This window comes from Zingiber officinale, chromosome 8B, assembly GCF_018446385.1.
Source record: "Zingiber officinale cultivar Zhangliang chromosome 8B, Zo_v1.1, whole genome shotgun sequence".
In the NCBI taxonomy this organism is placed as follows: Eukaryota; Viridiplantae; Streptophyta; class Magnoliopsida; order Zingiberales; family Zingiberaceae; genus Zingiber; species Zingiber officinale.
Genome location: NC_056001.1, coordinates 32,101,693 through 32,120,912, shown reverse-complemented (window position 1 = coordinate 32,120,912; position 19,220 = coordinate 32,101,693). Strand labels below are relative to the sequence as shown.

General features: G+C 35.2%; 1 protein-coding gene across 1 annotated transcript; it reads right to left on the bottom strand.

The window, feature by feature from the left end:
• Nucleotides 1-13,264: 13,264 nt before the first annotated feature.
• LOC122014974 (probably inactive leucine-rich repeat receptor-like protein kinase At5g48380) lies at nucleotides 13,265-17,898 on the bottom strand. Its single transcript, XM_042571551.1, has 3 exons — nucleotides 14,467-17,898; nucleotides 14,033-14,290; nucleotides 13,265-13,902 (listed from the first exon to the last, which is right to left on the bottom strand). Exons 1-3 carry the CDS (start codon nucleotides 15,127-15,129, stop codon nucleotides 13,528-13,530), a joined length of 1,296 nt encoding a protein of 431 aa, XP_042427485.1. The 5' UTR covers nucleotides 15,130-17,898; the 3' UTR covers nucleotides 13,265-13,527.
• Between the last annotated feature and the right edge of the window lie 1,322 nt (nucleotides 17,899-19,220).

The window sequence follows — 19,220 nt, the reverse complement described above, 5'->3', positions numbered from 1 at the left end:
AGAAAACTTATCAACATGTATAAACAATTATAAACTTGCAGTTTTGCATCTTTTGCACAGTATAAACCAAATTGTGAAGTACATAAATTTGGACCTTCTGAAATGTTGAAGTAAAAGAATGGTCAAATAAGCACGGGAAACGTTGTTGCTTCACATTTTCATGAGTAGTCAAGCAAGTGAGCATGAAAAAAGTTGATGAATATTATATAAACTTGACATTATATCTTGAACCATGTATATTATGTGAAAGCAGCTAGAATAGCTAACAGCAGCAACAGAAAGATGGAATCATAGAGGATCGAAGTCATGTACCTTATGTCTCAACATTACAGCAGCAACACTCTAGTAAGATCTCAAAGCTTGAGGATGTGCAATTTGCATAAAAACCACAAAGCAGTATATGAAACTAGTTTCAACATTATTTCTATAAAAAAGCAAGAACAAACTAATCCATTAAACCATCTAAATTGTTAATCACTTTATGCAATCCAGAATATGATTTTCTAAACTGATAATCACTATCACCTAAACTTACAATCACTACAAACTTAATTAACTGATAATCGCGAATAAATTAAAATTGATATTATAAGTCTTACTTACCCAACATTATGTGACACCAAAACTAGTTGATTTCTTGATGCTTGACTCAGCTTATCTGCCAAGACATTCATTGAGATAAATTGAGCACAACTTAAAACATTCATTGAATTTCACTATAGGCAACAAAGCCAATGAATAATATTATCACTTCATAAATCAAGTTTCAAGAAAATTCCAGATAGAAGAGACCATTTTAGGAATATATTCTACCATTTTCTGTGTTTCTTGAGATAAATGGCTAACAAAGGTAACACCCAAGGAAAGAGCAGATAAATCACAAAGACCATAATATCTTAGCTAAAAAACCACCACATGTTGGATTAACGTCACTATTAGCAGCCTCCCTTAAAAAAGATAATGCAATAATATTAAAAATTGTCTCAAGACAAGCATAAAAAAAATGACAAGCGGCTTACAAATTAGAAAAGAGTTTGCAGCAACAACGTTCACAGATTTGAAAACATTTCCATTTTAAAGACATACTAGAATAGTTCAAAGCAGCTGCCAATATTATGCAGTCAACCATACCAAAGAAATTCATGAAAAGCTAACTAGTTGTAGATTCTAAATTATATTCAAATGCTTAAGTATAACTGTTAAGAAGTATTAGTATTAATAGAATTATGGTGTAACAAGTTCAGTCCTGCATTGATATTTCAGTTTAGGATTGTATCCAACATTCTATGCATATCCATGTTAATATTTCAGTTTAGGATTATTGTGACATTTTTTGTACTCAGTGTGAGATACTTTCCAGTGCTTCATCAATTTTGTCTCAATTTTCAATGTAATTTGAGGGTTTGTTTTGTTATTGCATCAGTTAAGAATAAATAAGTTTATATATATAACCACAAAAGAATGTTGCTTAAAGTTGCAATTTCGGATTTCATTGCTGCAGATAACACAATGGCCAAAAACTATAATACTTGATTGAAATTCTAGACAACAACACTCACACCTGAGATGACTTTAAATAAAAGATATATTTAGAAAACATAAAACAAAATAGTTGTTTCAAATATGGCAAATAAAGCAAACAAATACCAAGGAAAAATGAATTATGTGGCAGAAGCTTACATTTGCTCTAATTTTCCATTGTTTACAAAATATCCATTATGTTTTGTTGACATTTTGTTTACTTGAAAGTATTCATCCTGCAAAAAACAGCATATTCAATATAATCTTTCAATGTTAAACCAGTAAAAAGAAGAAAACAGAATTAAAGGCATCATTAATCAAATGCAAGATGGAAGACAATCTTTGATGCACCTTTTGATCCAGAACTTAAAAGGAACAAGCAATGCATACAAAAACAACTTGGCTGGCAGACGGTAGGTAGGTGCTGACATATACACTTGTGTATTTTCTTCTTGTTTGAGTGATTCTTGTTGTGAGATGTTTGTGTAAGCCTTCTCTGCCTTCGGCTGCGACCGAGGAGTGTTTCATAGTGAAGGTGTATGCTCGGTGTGTGGATCCTTGAATTAGTCACCTCTTCTTGAGGTGGATACCAAGTAAACCGTAGGTGTTAGCGTTATGAGTATTGTGTTTTGTTTTGTCTTTGTATTCCGTTGCACATTATCAAGACAAAGCAGACGACGCAAGGAGCGCGACGAAACGCTATTCACCCCCCCTCTAGCGGGCACAAAGGTCCCAACATCTTCTTCTTCCTATTTTTCCAATGAATCACCCTCTTTGGATTCCTCTTATATTAGTACAGTAGAGGGTTCTTTATGGATTTTAGTCAATTTGCTCCATAGCTCCTTGGCATCTTTAAATTCTCCTATTTTGCATAGAATTGTGCTTGACAATAAACTAACGAATAATTTGATTACCTTGTCATTCGCCTTACACCTTTAGATTTGCTCTTGACTCTATTTGCTCTTCTTGAGGATCTTGCATTTTGAATTCTTTGGAGCTTTAATGCCTTCCATTAGAGCAAACCATTGTTTCATCTCCATTATAAGGAAATTTTTAATTCTTGATTTCCAAGAATCGAAGCTTGTGGATACGAATGTTGGAGGCACCCTTGTGTTGAATCCGAGTCTATCTTGGAATTCCATCTTGAAGTTGAGTCTTTGATAAATTCTTTTAATTGTTGAAATTTGCTTCAACTTCTTCTCCCTCTAGCTTGTTGCCCTTTCCGACGATGATTCCAGTGAAGAGCAACCTCACTCTGATACCACTTGTTAGGGTCGATTTGTAGCTAGAGGGGGGTGAATATCTCGTCGCACTTCGGTGATGTGCTTCTTCGATGATGTGCAACGGAATAAGGAACAAGAAAACACACTCACAATATTAACAAGTAGATTTACTTGGTATCCACCTCAAGAAGAGGTGACTAATCCAAGGATCCACACACGACGCTCACTCCACTAATAAAAATACTCCTTCTCGGTAACTACCGGAGGTGGAGAAACCTTGTACAACACTCACACATACAACAACTCAACACAAGAAGAAAAATACAATGAATACAAATGAAAAACTCTCTCTTCTTGCTTACTTATCGCTTGTTATTACCTCTTGAATCTTGGAAGTGCACCAGCACTTGTCCCCAAGAGCCTTCAAGAACTGGTTGTGAGCAGTAGAGAAATCGTGTAAAGAATCGTGCTTGAAAAACTTCTGAGGAAAACACTCGCAACGGCTATATACTGTGCGCTCCTGCGACTCCCAATCGATTGGGCTTCGTCACAGTCGATTGCCACATCACATCCCAGCCATCACAGCCGTCCATCGCATGCATCCTACTCAACAGTCGAATCCTAATCGATTAACCGATCAATTGGGGAGGCTTGAATTGATCGGCTAATAGATTTAGCCTTCCTCTTGTCCAAGCCTAATCGATTGGAGGTGCTCAATCGATCAGCTGATCGATTGGGACCCATTATGTTCTTGCGACATTTCTTCCCAATCGATCAACCGATCGATTGAGATGATATTTGTCGCAGCATTGTGTCAATCGATCGACTAATCAATTGAACCACTGTTCAATCGATCGGTTAATTGATTAGCCTCCCCTTGACTTGCTTAAACCAAGTCTAGGATCCCCATATCCAACTTCCGATCAACTATGACCTGATGGAACTCCTCATGCCTAGCATCCGGTCAACCTTGACCTGCTGGGACTTCTTCACCAAGTGTCCGGTCAATCTTGACCCACTTGAACTTACCGTCTCGTGTCAAGTGTCTGGTCCTCCATGGCCCACTTGGACTTCCATCAGATGTCTGATCACCTTTGACTCATCTAGATTTCCTTGTGCCAAGTATCCGGTTAATCCTTTGACTTATTTGGGCTTCCCAACACCAGGTGTCCGGTCAATCTTTACCCACCTGGATCTCCACGTGTCTGGCTTCACTCACCAGGTCTTTTTATCTGCCTAGTTTCACTCACTAGGACTTTTCATTTGCCTGGCTTCACTCACCATGACTTTCACCTAGCTTTACTCACTAGGGTTTTCACCTAGCTTCACTCACCAGAATTTTCCTACTGCCCGGCTTCACTCGCTGGGACTTTCACCTGCCTACCTTCACTCACTAGGTCTTTCACCTGGCTTCACTCACCAGGACTTTCCAACTACCTAGCTTCACTCATTAGGTCTTTCACCTGGCTTCACTCACCAGGATTTTCCCTTCCCTAACCTCTAGTTAGAATTTTCCCAGTCAAGTATTCGGTCAATCTTGACCTACTTGACTCTTCCTTCACATCAAACTGGGCATCCCTTAACCAAATGAGAATTGTATCAACAATTTCCTAATCAGACGATTGTATCTGCAATCTCTATGTATTGTTAAATATCGAAACCTAAACATCAAGACTCAAACTTGAGCCAACTCAAGCTTAGTCAACCTGGTCAACCTGACTCAGGGGATATTGCACCAATAATTATTACACAAAGTCTTTGGTCAAAGCATCACATGCTAAGAGTGTGAGACTCTTATACACACGTACGAGTAATTTGAATTCGCGGAATAAGGAAGTGGGTATAAGACGAGTGAAAGGAATGAGACACGACTCAAGGGTTTAGAATTAATTATAAGATCAATTATGATTTTCTAACTAATTGGGGATCAGATGTATTATTATGTGTCACTTATGATCGTTCTATAATTTAGTTAATTATGGACGACCAAGATAAACCGAGAACTTATTGGGTCACACGCACTAACGGATCTCTAATAGACATAAAACAAGTTAAAGAATATGATTCTTAGATCAAAAAATAAATATTTGGTTGGACCATACATAAGACAAATATGGAAATATTTGTTGCAATGGAAGCATGAATGTGTCACATCTCTTATAGAAGAGTTGAACCATATTTGATTTAATCATGAATTAGTCATGAACCAACTTGATTTAGTTGTGAACCAAACAAAGGGGTTAATGGGTTAATTTTTGGTTAAGGGATAATGGTTGGATTTCAGCTTTCTAATCCAACTTATTAATGAGGGCTATATATTAATATGGTTGAGAGAAAATTATACACATGAGATCATTAATTGGCTTATAAGGTTTTTGGAAAACTTAACCCAATTTTTCTTCTCCTCTCCCTCTCCCCTCTCTCTTTGCCGCCGCCAACAAAGGCAAGTCCTTCCTCTTATTGTCGTGACCACCACAAGGAAGAAATCTCTTCCTTGTGTGCTTCTCTTCCTCTTCCTCTTGATCCATCTTCTTCACTCGTGGCTAGTAACTTCTAAAGGAGACGCTTGTACTCAAAAAGTTGTCTTGAGGAGCTCAGCGTAGATACGAATAGAGGCGAGATTCAACAATGTCTCTACGATTGATGCCCTTCTCGTTATAGGTCATCCGTAAGATACACTTAGCGTAAATTTACTTTCCGTAAAAATTTAATTATGTGATCATGTTTAGCATGTTATATCCTTGTATGCGTGTGGTGCGTGTGATGTAATAATTTAGGAATTATTATTATTTTATTTTCTGCCGCGCATGTTTACAAAACGTGTTTTAACATACATCGCATCGAGAATATCCTAACACTCTATACATCATATGCTTACAAATCTTTTTATTAAGCCATTGATTAAAGAGTCATTTCAAGAACATGTGAAGTCTTTGGGACTTCATAGAATGCAACATATTGTAAAGACAATCAGATATGTGAAATGTCATTATCTATTTAATGTATATATCTTTGTTATATTTGAATAAAGTCTAGGTGAGCATGTTGGCATGTTGAGCTTGGTCCACTCAATGGACAATTATCTCTGTTTGTTAAGTATAAATAAAGATAAAATAATTACTTATGGGATAGTTTGTGAAGCTGTGAATGGAGACGTACATGTAAGTTGGGGTCACTGTGATAGTTGTATCAAGATGATATTATTTATGAATTGATGATAATCGGAGTAAATGTACCCACTAGGGATGACAATTTTCCCCGCGGGTTTGGGGCCCCGCGGGGAAAACCCGAAATGGGGATGGGGATCCCCGATTTTTCGGGGATGGGGCGGGTTTGGGGCGGGTATGGGAATACTATTCTCATCCCCGAATCCGCCCCGAATATTATTATTATTAATATTAATAAATAATAATATGATTTTTTTAAAAAATATTAATAATAGTGTTAATATTAATATTAAAATTTTTGAAAATATTATTAATAATAATATTATTGATATTGATATTAATATTAATATTATTATTAATAATTATTATTAAATAATAATAATAATAATATAAATTAATTTAGAAATGGGGCGGGGATGGGGAATCCCCGAACCCGAAAAAATGAAAACGGGGCGGGGATGGGAATGGCAAACCCGGCCCCGCCCCGCCCCGTTGCCATCCCTAGTACCCACCATTTACTGAACCTACTAGAGGCCAGATTAGATATCAGGATGTCTAGATCTAAATCTATACGATATTAAAATTGAGAAAATTTGCACTCTTTGTTAGTAAAAAGAAAAAACATCATAGTATGTAATTCATACCATATATGTAATAGCGACAATAAGAGTAATAAAAGAATAGATATCTGTTTCTCTACTATGTGAGATCCATGAGATTATAAGATTATCTCAGTTTTACCCTTAGTGAATATTTAGCTGTCTATTTGAAATTTTAATTAGTGTCTTCTACTTTGGCACGTATCCTAATGACTCTAGATGATTTGATATATTAAGTATAATTAAGAAAGCAATTGATTAAAGTAAATAGATTCTATCTAAAAAGGAAAATTAAAATAGATTTGCATCTTGACATTTATTCACTAATTGATCAATTGTATTCTTTTGTCGAGTATATAAAGTGTGATTATAAATAATTATATTGATTGAAGATATTCAACAGAAATATTATATTGATATAAATGATTTTATCTGAGTAAATATAAGATGTTGATGTTTTAAATTTATTTTGAAAAGTAGCTATATAAAATTGTAATAATTTTCTTTACATTAATCATTCAGTATGCTTATTGTTGGGATGAACCATTTTTCCTTAATTAAAGTATGAATATATCTTTGTGACTAATTGGTCTTGTGCCATAAATGATGTTTGTAGTTTGATTTATATGAGTGAGAGATATTAATTAGTAGTGGGGTAATGTGTGACAAATGCAAGTGTGGAGCATTTGCTTGCCACACGCCACACACATCACCCCTTATTGATAAGAGGGTTCATCCAAAGGAGAAGTGTGATGAAAAATAAAGAATCGGGATTCTTGAGAGGTGTGTGCAAAATTCTCTAGTACTTGGATAATGACAGAACATCCAAACGAAGATAAGGGATTTGGTTCGATAACTTTCAAGGGCGGTTTAATCTCATGATTACTATTCTGACAACAATTACGAAGAACAAATACCGTAAGTGTTTACAAATTTGTATTTCATGCATTAGATAGATCAACTCTGGGGTCCGACTTTCTCTTTTGTTTAAATGCGTTGAAAATGAATTGTCTAAATTCTGCCGATTTCTTCCTGAGTTGATACTGCACTTTATCGATCGAGGAGGTCCAAAAAGTACAAATCAATCATAAAGTACGGTCTAAAAAAATAGACCATTCTACTTATTGATAGAATTCTTTGAACTCAACCTATATCATAAAGTACGGTCTAAAAAAATAGACCATTCTACTTATTGGTAGAATTCTTTGAACTCAACCTATTATATAAGTGGCATATACATGGGATCCCACCTATGAGATAGAAGTACAGATCTAGAGGAGCTGGCGCTTACTATATGAATTTTCCATGCAAATGAAAATTTTAATATATTCTAAGATTTAGATAATTAATTAAAAAAATAACTTTTTGGTAAAGCTTAAACAAGGGAGCTTTGTTTTAAGTGCAAATTGTCTAAACTCAATTTCCTTCTCAGTTTGTATGTCAGATAAAATATGTTCTCACTTTGTGTATATAAATTTTTCTGTACTAAACTTCCTAATTTATATCAATTCGCTATTATCCTTATTTTTTTATAAAAAAAATACAATAGAATATAATTTTTTTTTTCTAAATTTAACATATTTAAAATAAAATCAAGGTTTAAAATCTCGACCCGTGCCGAGATTTCGGTCTCGGACCGAAATGATACGATTTCGGTGTCGTATCTTGTCGTGTTGATACTGTTTCGGTATTTTTTTATTTATATATAGTAATTATTAGATAAATATGTTTATTGTGTATAATTTAAAAATAAATTGTATATTAATTTTATATAAATTCTCAATTATTGAACAACTTAATATGGTTAGAAAAAATAATTAAATATAGTTTTCTTTTTAAAAAAAAGGTGATCTATGAATAACTTGAATTAAAATTGATACATTATAATATGTTACCTTATAAATACCAAAATGAATAGCATGAATCAGATGGAAGCATTGGTTCTTGCGGTATTCTGCTTAGGTCAACTCTATAGTTCTCCAATGACCAGATTAAATAAGCATCCCATGACATGCAATATTGATATTGATTTCTCCATATGTTCATCAGCATGTTTCTATTCATCACTGGATGTTGGATTTGAACTGGCACCACTGAAATCGGAACGGGTATAGGTACAAGCACAGAATAAGGATAAGCATACGTCCCCGAGCTCTGATATGACGGATCACCATATGATGCATCAGAGTTATAATAAGAAGGTTGCGAGTATGATGAACTTCAACTAGAATCAATCTCAGATAAACTCTCCCACATATCTTGATAATTATGAGCTTTCTTTTGTTTGTCACCCTTATATCGACGTTGATATTGAATAACACTACCTCTAGCTCCATGATCATAATCTTGAGTTGCATGTGTGTAATCTATCTCACATGTTCATGGCTTTGGTGCTAAAGTAGGGGGGACATAATTTTTACCACTAGATGCATCACCACTGTCATCACTTCCATGAGTACTTGCACTACTATCAACATCACTATCCTCATTTCAAACTTCTCGTCGGACTACAGTGTCAGAAGGTTATGATGTTTCATCACTGTCATCATGTTCTTGCTCATCAATTGAATCGAGTGGACTTTCTCTAATTCTAAATTGACCCCTTCCCATAAAATCAGGAGGTTTGCCTTTTTCTTCTTTTTAGTAAAAATTACAGGAGCTTTGCCTTTGCCTATATCTATGGACTTTGGTTGGGTTTGTGATGTTTGAGCACGCCTAGACCGAGATCCATAAAATTGAAATTCTTAATCAAAAGCTTCATCATCTTCTTCCTCGCAGATATCTCCTCTAGCTTGTATTTTTTCAATCTGTTGAGTAAGAAATTGAGATGGTCGTGGTGGGTCTCCTGCTTCATCAAGTAATGGATTCTCAGCCTCAACAACGCTCCACCAATCCATCATTGGATCATTCTCAGTTTGGACAAATCCAATATCAAATGGGTCTACATCACCAGACTCCTGTTCTTCATTCTCTTCTGTTATTGCTCTTAGTTGAAGACGCATATTATAATGAACGTAGACCATCTTCTCCAAGCAACGATAAAAAAGATGATTTCGTACTTTTGTATGAATGAGGGAGAAAGTTGACCAATTTCTTTCATAACCGCTTGAAGATGTTGTCTGTGAGAGAATTCGTACTGCAATCTTTTTCAAATTTGGAGTTGATCCTCTATATTGTAACCACCACTCAACTATAAGATAAATAAGAATAAAATTAAAATAATTATTTATATTTATAGACAATAATTAGTAATAATTTTTACTATATTTACCTGCATCTATTTTATATCTACATGAAACTGCAATATGATCATTAAAAGAACCATATACCTCTCGAAATAATCGAGTTTCATTAATAGTCTCAGCAATTGATTCTATGTTTATATGCAGTCTTGATATTACATGTCTGAGGGCCACTAATAAATCATCATTTGTGCCAAGATTATAACGATATTGATATGCCGGATTGAGATAATAGCCTATAATAATTAAACATATATAATTATTAATAACAATATTAAAACTTCGTTATCATTAAAAAATACGTACCGGCCAAATGAATAGGTTTTCCCATTTGATCATCCCATCTTGTAGTGATTATATCAATGTAATGTTGATACTTGGTCGGTGATTGTAGACGCCTCTTAATTTCCTCTTTTGTTTCATGAATTAGGTGGTAAACGTTGTCCATTTGTGGCTTCTTGTCCGTATTAACTTTACGTAGAACAACGTACAATGGTTCTACTGCTATAAGAATATCTGCGATATAGTCCCAACATCTAACAGACATAATAATTTTTTGCACCTCCTTACCTTCAGTCGTGTTAGAATATCGAGAGGCTTCCCAATCCTCAGAAGAGAACATGACCTTTAATCGAACTTTTTTCTGATTCAACGATTTTAACAGTAGAAAGTGAGTGGCAAATCTAGTCGCTCCTGGTCGCAGAATCTCCCCATCAATAAATTTTCTCATTAATCCATGAACCCAATGATGATTATGGATGAATTTTGTTAAAGATTGACCTTTTTTCACTACCTTCTTCACTATATCCAGCTTACCGATATCTGCCATCATCAAATCGATACAGTGTACTGCGCATGGTGTCCAAAATAATGTTTGATACCTTTGCTCCAATATCTCTCCAGCCCTTTTAAAGTTGGCACCATTATCTGTAATCATCTGTACTATATGTTATGCACCTATCTCGTAAACTACACTATCCATCAAACGAAATATGTAGGGTGCATCATAATAGTCTATAGTTGCATCAATAGATTTATAAAATATCACCTTTCTATTGCAGTATAGTAGAAAGTTGATGATGCTCATCCGTGTAGGTCCTGTCCAGTCATCACACATCAACGTAACCCCATATAAGATCCATTGTTTCTTGCATGATAGGATCCAAGTCTTGATCTCCTCCACTTGTTCATCTAAATATGAACCGACAATTTCATATGCAGTCGGAGGTTGAATACCAGGACCAGATTTTTGGATATTGGACACCATGCTATGGTAGTATGTGTTGTTTGTTGCATTAGGGGGAATATGATTAAAATGGAAAATTTTAGCAATACTTTTACCGATTGATTTCTTCTTCTCTTTTGAATATGCATCATCAATCCTAGTTTGTTTGCTAGCTTGGTCTGGAAATGCTAGTAAATCAATATCAGCAATATCAACTGTACGTCTTCGTCCCATAGAAGAAAAAAACGACCAATACCACCTTGTGTTGAAGTAATACGAACACTTGCACTCCTTCCTAATGTTGATGCAGTAGTTGAGCCACTTCCACTAGCACCAGAGCCACTTCTATGTTGCATATTTTGCTTATAGTCATATTGAGTTCGAGAGGCATTGAGAGCTGCTAAAAAGTCTTCGTCATTTGAAACTTCACCACGACCTTCCATTTCATCATAGATTGGTTCTTTAGAGCTTCGACTATCAACAAGTTCACGTTCTCGTTGTTGTTTATACTTTAATATTTTTTTGTCATCAAGTTCCTCTTTCATTACAAGACGAACTTCTTGAGAAACTTTTGGACAATTAGAAACATCCGGATATCCACCAACAAGATGTTTTAGGCATGTGACCCCGCCATCGCGTCCAATCATATTGCAATGCAAACATTGCCAATGGAATCGATTTTCTAATCGACATGTGTGTCTCCTAGCTGGATCATGAGATTATTGTTTTGGTGTCATTACCTATGCATTATACAAAAAGTAAGGATAATATACATTTCTAGGTAATGATCATCATTTTATAATGTCAAAAATGTATTTATCATTGTAAATTTACAAATTAAGTATATAAATTATAAACAACAACTTCTGAAATTTGAAACAATCTCCTAAAAATATTAATTCATCTTTCTCAATTTAGATTGATCAGAATTGCACAAGATTAATAATGTTTTATTAGGAATCATAAACATGACAACATACCTTTATCAAGATTTTTAAAATAAAAGACTTGTAATATTTCTGAACATATTACAAAAGTACAAAAGTTAATATTTATGGATCCAAATTTTAAATTAATTCTAAGATAAAAAAAAATATTATCTATAATAAATATATAAATTAGCATAAAGATGTTATTTTATATATAATAATTATATAAATTAATTAATTAATTAATTATGAGAGTAATCTTGGTGTTTGTTTTGATAAGAGTTTATTTTTATTTATTCAATACACTTAAGATCGATTAAATAAATAAATTTGAACAACTCGTTAAACTAAATAAATAAATTTGAATACATATATATTCAGCTCATTAAAATTCATGAACAATGTTCAACATGCTAAATAAAAAAAAAAATTAGACAAATAAGTTTAAATTATCAAGTCCAATAATCAATTAAATAAGTAAAAGTTTCAAAAAAGTTTGAATTAAGAGCTTGATAATATCTACACCAACTAAATTCAAGCCAAGCTTGAATTGAAAGTTCGATAACATCTACATGAACTAAATTCAAATCAAACTCATCAAAAATAAATCAAACCAAATTTAAATAATTATTTCAAAAACTTAATTTATTTTAGACTCGATTTAATTTGACTCAATTATCTTATTAAATAAATTTAAACACCAAAAAATTTAACTGAACTTAGGCTTATTTGTCGCTTTACTTAAAAGCATACTTTAAAAAGCATCCCACCACTTATTTTAAATCCAAATTACCTTTTTATTTTCAAAATTTAATCACAAAGATATTAATCGACGGCTTGATAACCTAATTCATAGTCTAAACTAGAATGGTGCTACTTTATACCAAACACCAAAGTGGAAGACAAAAAAATATTTTCTATATTAAATTATAAATAAAACTTTGTTTTAATCATTTTTAAAAGATAGCTACTTTTTGACGATATGAATAAAAAAGAAGGCAATTTTAATTTTTTTTATCTAAATATATTACACATTAGAGATATAGTCAAACCGCAAAGTTTGCTTGAGTTTATAAACCACAAAAATAATTGTACAATTTTTAGCTTTTCAATAGTAGAGACACAAAAAAAAATCATTTACCTTGAGGATTAGTCGAGCAAAGTCTAAGCATTTAAATTATCAAATTACCTATTTGAAAATCCAAATGAAGCAACATTACCACTAATACAATCTCAAAAACAAAATAATTCTCAACAAAGCTTTTTTCTTAGAGAATTCACATAAAAATCAGCTCATCTAGTAAGAACTTGAAACTGAATGATCAATGATCACTGTAAACAGTTCAAGTTAAATAGAGTAGCGCCATTAGAGAGATGCAGTAGTAGATTGCCACTCATGTACAAACACAACAACAAAAACATGGAAATAGTAGAAATACCAGAGAAAAATCTTTAAAAAAAAAAGAAGAGATTATCATCATATTTTTTACTTACATATACTATTTTAAGTTCCTTTGAAACAACTTGATCTACAAGGCCACTTTAAGTTCCATGTAAGGCACGAAATAAATGTTGCTTTGATGCCTTAAGAAATGCTTAAATAGATTGCCAAACTTATATATTACTTCAGTCTTGTTGGCCATTCTAAACTTTTCCCTTGTGAAGCAGAATCATGCAGCTGATCATGGAGGGTCCCCATGGGCATGTACTTGTAAACCAAGAGCTTCTCTTTTTTGGCAATGCAATAACCCAAAAGTGGAACCAAGTTTTGATGCCGAACATTTCCAAGTGTCGCCATCTCTGATACAAACTGCTTTTCAGATTTCTGCGAGTCCTGCAATCTTTTGATAGCAAGAAAAGTGCCATCTGGAAGTGTTGCCTTGTACAGAGTCCCAGTTCTACCAGCACCAATCATATTATCTTTGCTGAAATCATTTGTTGCTTTCATGAGATCACTCAACTTCATCTTTGACAAAGATTTCTCAAACATAGACACCTAAGCATAAGAAAAAAAATCACCATTAGACTCCAAATATTGACAGAACAAAAAGAGAACAAACCATATCGTAACTTAGCAAACCTAAAAAAAGTTTCAGCTCATTCAAATAAAAGTACTCTCATCTTACCTTGACACCTTTAACTCCGTTTATAGACTTCGCCCACTTGTCTTCTTCTATGTCCTTTTCTTTTTTCTTGATAGGCATTCTCCGCATGCAAAAATACAAAACCACCCCACCAATAATGATGGTTATAACAACACCGGCCACAGCTGAGCCTATAATTACCCCAGCATTGGACTTCTTTGAACTCCCTGCACATCCATCCAATGGTCGTCCACATAGTCCAAGGTTGCCTAAAAAGCTCATTGCTGAATAGGCATTCTCCGCATGCAAAAATACAAAACCACCCCACCAATAATGATGGTTATAACAACAACGGCCACAGCTGAGCCTATAATTACCCCAGCATTGGACTTCTTTGAACTCCCTGCACATCCATCCAATGGTCGTCCGCATAGTCCAAGGTTGCCTAAAAAGCTCGTTGCTGAAATATTATAATAAAATGATGGGATTGGACCAGTTAACTGATTGTTAGAAACATCAAAGTCTGTCAGTCTATTGAGGCGGCCTAATTCCCAAGGAATGAGTCCACTCAATTGATTATGCTGGAGCTTGAGGGAATTAAGATAGCGGCAATTAGAAAGGCTGGGAGGAATTGCACCTGAGAAACTATTGAATGAAAGATCAAGGCTTGTGACAAAAGATACCCTTTTGTCAATATCAGAAGGAATAGATCCAGAAAAGTTATTGCCTGATAGGTTAAGCGCAATCAGACTCGTACAATTCTCAAGTCCTGATGGGAACTGGCCTTGGAGTCCCATGTAGGAAAGATGAAGATTGAGGATTCTGCTTTCATCAGGATGCCAACACTCAACACCAGCAAACTTGCATATAGACCCATCTGTTGTGTTGTCAAAACTCCACGAATCAAATACATTGTGTTGAGGGTCGTTTACAGAACCCCTGAACCTTCTTAAGCATTCAATGTCGGTCAGAGTACCATAACATATATAATTGAGTGAAAACCAAATTAGTATCTGAAGAATAGGAACAAAGCGTCTACACTTCATGGGCACAGATAGCAAATTTCTTCTTACTCCCTTTTCCATAGCTAAGTAGAGAGACAGAGGACTAATATATTCACCATTATTCAGCTGCACCATGATGAAAAATAGAATTCAGTTTAGATAAGGCAACAAATATCTATATAAACGAACGGTCCCTGGTGTAGATTTCCAATATACCAAAACTATGGTGTTTCCATATGGGCTTGTTCAAGAAGATTCCAGAACAACATTAAACTAATGACATCATAAATAAAACTAGACAACCAATGATTAATAAACTACGCAGCAATTTCCAGAAAGACCATCTAATACAACTGAGCAATGAAATGATACGGGCAATTTACCACATCTTTCCTTTTTGTTTTCATTGTTTTACAAGATGCAACCTAGTTTCCCAAATTTAACAAATCACACCCAATTTCAGCTTTTTCTTTTCCTATCTACTCTTACCTTGCGCCCAACAAGCTGATTTCAGCATTTTGAAACAGAGTGTTGACTCATTTTGGAGTGTTTAGGACATTTTAGTATGAAATAAACCTCAAAATCATTTTAGGTGTAAATGAATTCGCATGCAAGATTCCCAACACAAAATTAGTCAATTCATTTTGTTAAGAATTTTGTGCATTTCTGCACCCAACAAGTTGACTCTGACATTAGCTTATTGATAGAATTTTAGGATAGTTTAGGACGAAATAAATCTTAAAAGTCAAACATCAAGCATAAATGAAGTCACTTAGAAGGTTTCAACCCAAGATAAATCAACAAACTCACTAGCTTGTAGAGTGTTGTGTGCATTTATGCCCCCAACAAGTTGATTTTGAAATCATTATATTACCTCATTTTGGGTTGCTTAAGATATTTTAGGATGGAATAAGTTGTGAAATCTACATTTCAAGTTTAAATGAACTCCTGATTCTGAAATCAGCTTGTTAACTCATTTTGCATTGACTAAGACAATTTTACGGATAATCCCCAAACCCACATTTCAAATGTAAATGAACTCACATGCAAACAATTTCAATTCAAAATGAAAATCAGCTAATTGAGCAAATAAGGTTTTGTACATCTCAACACCCAACAAGTTAATTCTATAATTAGATTGCTGACTTATTTGGAGCTATTAAGGATGTTCTAGAATGGTACCGTTGGTGCAACTGCAATCATACTTCAAATGATCGAAAGTTTAAATTAGGTTAATGTTGTGTTTATTAATTTGCTTATTAAGTGTGCAGGTGCAAAAAATTTGATGGGTAACAACAGGTGCAATGGTAGGGAGAAGTCCAAGTGGGTCAAATTTAACTGATATTTGGTGGATGGAGAAGTTCCACAAAAATTAGCAATAAAAAGTACGGAGAAATCCAAGTCGGCCAAGTTAACTAATATTTGGTGGATGGAGAAGTTCCACAAAAAATTGGCAACAAAAAGTCTTGATAAATCAATGTTGACTGGAACCTTGATAGACGGATGAAGCCCAATACACGAAAACAACTACTAATAGATGGAAGAAGAACAAAGGTAAGACTTCTTGCCATGTGAGATGTGAGAGATTATAAGAGATTTTTTAGTAGACTTTACCTAATCATGCACTCAACCAAAAAATAGGGTATTCCAGGGACATTTAAGTCTTGACAAGCAAAATGAGTCAAAAGAATAGTCAAGTTCGACAGTCAACTGACAAGCCAACTTGGTAGCTGACTGAAAACATTTTGCTCACAAACAAAAGTGTTATATTTCAACTTAACATAATTTAGTCGATAGATGGAAACAACTTGCTTTTGATTTGAGTCGACTGAGCAATCAGTTAAGTTCATTTAAGCCTTGACAAGCAGAATGAGTCAAAAGAATAGTCAAGTTTGATGGTCAATTGACGATCAACTTGATAGCCAACTAAAAACATTTTGCTAACAAACAAAAGTTTTCTATTTCAACTTTAATCAACTTAATGTAATTTAGTCGACATATGGAAACAACTTGCTCATGATTTGAGTCGACTGAGCAATCAACTAAATTATTGTTTGAAATTTAAAGATTTGATCGTTTAAGTAGATCTTATCTATTTTAGTCAACCGACAAAATTTGATTCAACTAGCTTCGATTTGAGTCAACTAAAATGTTTTAAATCAACTAGAATCACAATCAGCCAAAAGGTAAACTTGAGATTTGATCTAGTTAAGTCAAGAAGAAGAAAATCAGATTGTTGGACACAGGATACAGGGACATTGCAAAAAACTGAATGGTGGCATGATTTGATAACCCTACGAAACTAGGGCACAACCGAGTGAAAATTCTAAAAATGATACGAATTGGTAAATTGGCCAAAAGATAAAGAGCAACGCTTTTTGTGAGAGAATAAATAAATAAGACACTGCTATAGATGCATTGGGCATATAAAAAATCTCATTCTTTCCTCACCTTTTCACTCAAAATCTTGACCTGAACAACCTCTGAGGATTACTCTTATAGGTGTAGTATTAAAAGAATTGAAGACACCAAGTATGGTCTAAATTCTGACAAGTGACAATTAATACCTACTCTTCTTACATCATATTTCTTATCCTGTATAACTGAGTTTAAAAAAAAAAACTGCTATATGGAGATGCATTGATCATATCAGAATCGCTTTTTTGCCTCACATTTTTCATTCAAAATCTAGAAAACCCTGCAATAGCCCTAATATTACTCTTATAGGTGTAAGTACTAAAGGAATTGAAGGCGACAACAAGAAGTCTCAACAGTATGGTCTAAGTGTTGGAGCAATCCCAATGGTCCGCGGGACCATGTGTTTTGGTGTTTGGGCAAAGGGTTTAAGTTAGGTTCACCCTTGTTATTTGATATGTGTATGTGAGTGTGCAGGTATGCAAGATACACATGTGACTCAGGTTGATAGCTTCGGGTCTGGTGAAGGATGGAGCATCCGAGGGACCGTGGACAAGGCAGCGAGGACAAGGGCCGAGGGAAGCGACTTCGAGGCATACACGAAGGATGGCATTGGGGACGAGCCGAGGGCTTGAATGCATCCGAGGGACGAGAGCCAAAGGAAGTAAGCTTGAAGGCAAGATGTCAAGGCTGCAAAAAAGCATCAAGTGAGTCATAAGGGTGAGGGTACGAGTGCATGAGAGATTGTACTCGGAGTAAAATCCTAGTTTTAGGGTTTTACTGTAGCAGCGCTGTAGTGCTACTGTAGCAGTACTGTAGCAGTCGACTGCATGTTTTAGCAGTCGACTGGTGCAGTCGACTGGCAGCGAACAGAATGTCTCTGTTCGCTCGGTTAGTATGAAATCGAGCCGTTGGGATGCAACGGTCGAATTTCCACTGAGGGCAGTCGACTGGTAGGCGGGGTTTTCCAACCCGTGGCCTATATAACCAAGCCTTGGGAGCTTGGTTGAGGTTGACAAAATAGAGGTGGTTAACCCCTATTAGTAGTCTACCTGTGCCCTAACTTGTAAGAAGTTCTTGTGAGAGTTGTAGTGAGGTTTCTCCACCCACAAGGAGCTACGTGAGCTAGCCGGAGGTCTTCCGGGGAGTAATCCACCGACGGATAGGGATCGTCCACCTTACGGACACGCCGTGGAGTAGGAGCTTTATCTCCGAACCACGTAAATGATCGTGTAGCTTGGTTTGCATTCTTTCCTTTAGTATTTAGATTTCTACTTGCTTTGTTTGCATTTCCGCTTGCGCACTAACGTTGTAGAAAGAAGCGAGTATTTGGGGGTGTCGTCTATCCAACCCCCCTTCTAGCCGGCCGTCCGATCTCCAACAAGTGGTATCAGAGTGAGGACGCTCTCTATTGGACTAACCGCCAAGGAGGCAAAAGATGAACGGCTTGATCGAACCTCCAAAGTTTGAAGGAGGAAGCCTTGGGGACATCACCTATTGGATGATGAAGATGGAGATCTTCTTCAACACGGATTGGGTCATCATGATGGTGGTAAAGGAGTCATTCAAAGTCCCAAAGGACAAGAAAGGAAAGAAGCTCCGAACACGACATTGGACGGAGGAGCAAACCTCACGATCGGAGGCAAACTCAAAGGTAATAGCAATTTTAATTGATTTATTGCCTCCTAATGTGATAAGTGGTGTAGGTAAATATGAGAACGCCCATGAATTGTGGAGCAAAGTGAAGAAATTTCCATGGGAGGAATTTTTTGCCTACACAAGAAGAAGAAGAAAAATCCGAAGAAAGTGAT

What these genes read in the sequence shown, in the direction of transcription:
- LOC122014974 (XM_042571551.1), bottom strand. Translation starts at nt 15,129, where the DNA reads ATGGTGCAGCTGAATAATGGTGAATATATTAGTCCTCTGTCTCTCTAC. An exon ending in CTGGTCCAATCCCATCATTT is followed by an intron (nt 14,291 to 14,466) that starts TATTATAATATT and finishes TTTTTGCATGCG; the next exon opens with GAGAATGCCTATTCAGCAAT. An exon ending in ACGGAGTTAAAGGTGTCAAG is followed by an intron (nt 13,903 to 14,032) that starts GTAAGATGAGAG and finishes TCTTATGCTTAG; the next exon opens with GTGTCTATGTTTGAGAAATC.